Source organism: Pterocles gutturalis, unplaced genomic scaffold (genome assembly GCF_000699245.1).
Source record: "Pterocles gutturalis isolate BGI_N339 unplaced genomic scaffold, ASM69924v1 scaffold5218, whole genome shotgun sequence".
In the NCBI taxonomy this organism is placed as follows: Eukaryota; Metazoa; Chordata; class Aves; order Pterocliformes; family Pteroclidae; genus Pterocles; species Pterocles gutturalis.
The window spans coordinates 36,103-37,424 of record NW_010120280.1 but is presented as its reverse complement, the minus strand read 5'-3'; the positions used below and the strand labels follow the sequence as shown (position 1 = coordinate 37,424).

The 1,322-nt window shown below is 42.7% G+C and overlaps 1 protein-coding gene across 1 annotated transcript in view; it reads left to right on the top strand.

Annotated features, from left to right (window-relative positions):
* The first annotated feature begins 304 nt into the window (after positions 1-304).
* The window catches only part of NRIP1 (nuclear receptor interacting protein 1), a 3,469-nt gene continuing 2,451 nt past the window's right edge, over positions 305-1,322 (top strand). Inside the window, 1 exon segment of the mRNA XM_010076835.1 lies at positions 305-1,322. This exon segment is cut by the window's right edge and continues 11 nt beyond it. Within this exon segment, the coding sequence (XP_010075137.1) occupies positions 305-1,322 (1,018 nt within the window).

The following is a 1,322-nucleotide window of genomic DNA, read 5'->3' as shown; positions in this document are numbered from 1 at the left end:
GGCGGCAAATACTTAATGGAACTTTATTACTGTGGAACCATGTTTTGAGTGTTCCTCTGAGACATCTGTCATAAATATTCTAGATAACAGCAGATTGATATGATTGGAAACTTGGCTCATGAAACAGTATACCTTGGAAGAAGCCTGCTTGGAATATGACATTTTGTATTCTTTCTGAAAGTCTGTGAGAAAACACTATAGATATCTACCTGCTATTTCTTAACTCTGCATCTTGATTCAGCTCCAGCAAAACTAGCCTTTGAAGTGAGTACAACCAGAGCCCTTTTGGAAACTTTTATTGAACATGACTCATGGAGAAGAGCTTGGCTCTGAGATGCACCAGGATTCTGTTGTTCTAACTTACCTAGAGGGATTACTAATGCATCAAGCAGCAGGAGGCTCAGGTACTACAGTTGACAAAAAGTCTACTGGGCATAGTGGAGAGGATCAAAATTTTAAGATTTCTGGAAATATATTTCCCAGCTGTCAAAGTAATGGTCCAGTTCTTAACACAAGTACGTATCGGGGTTCTGGCATGCTGCACCTCAAAAAAGCAAGGCTGTTGCAGTCTTCTGAAGACTGGAATGCAGCAAAGAGAAGGCGGTTGTCTGATTCCATTGTGGATTTAGATGTAAAAAAGGAAGCTTTGTTAGCTGGCATGGTTGAAAATGCGCCTAAAGGCAAACAGGATAGCACATTACTTGCCTCTTTGCTTCAGTCATTCAGCTCTAGGCTGCAGAGTGTTGCTCTGTCACAGCAGATTAGGCAGAGCCTTAAGGAGCAAGGGTATTCCCTTAGCCATGATTCTTTGCAAGTGGAGAAAGATTTAAGGTGCTATGGTGTTGCATCCAGTCACCTGAAGACTCTACTGAAGAAGAGCAAAGCAAAAGATCAGAAGCTGGACAACAACCTTCCTGATATAACAAAGAATGTGCCCAAGGAGAGGTTTATAGAATCTCCTCATCCGGTGCACAGTGGACCTAAAGTGATAAATGAGCCACTGTCATGTGCTGCAAGATTACAAGCTGTTGCAAGCATGGTGGAGAAACGATCTAGTCCTGCTGCTTCACCAAAGCCCAGCGTAGCATGCAGCCAGCTAGCTTTACTCCTTTCAAGTGAAGCTCACTTGCAGCAGTACTCCAGGGAACATGCTTTAAAAGCACAAAATGCAAATCAAATAGCAAGTGAGAGACTTGCAGCTATGGCCAGACTACAAGAAAGCGCTCAGAAAGATAGTGGCCAATTTGGTTTAGCAAAAGGAATGACAAGCCATCTCAACGGTCAAACAGGATCATCAACCAAAACAGTATCTAGCAAAAGCA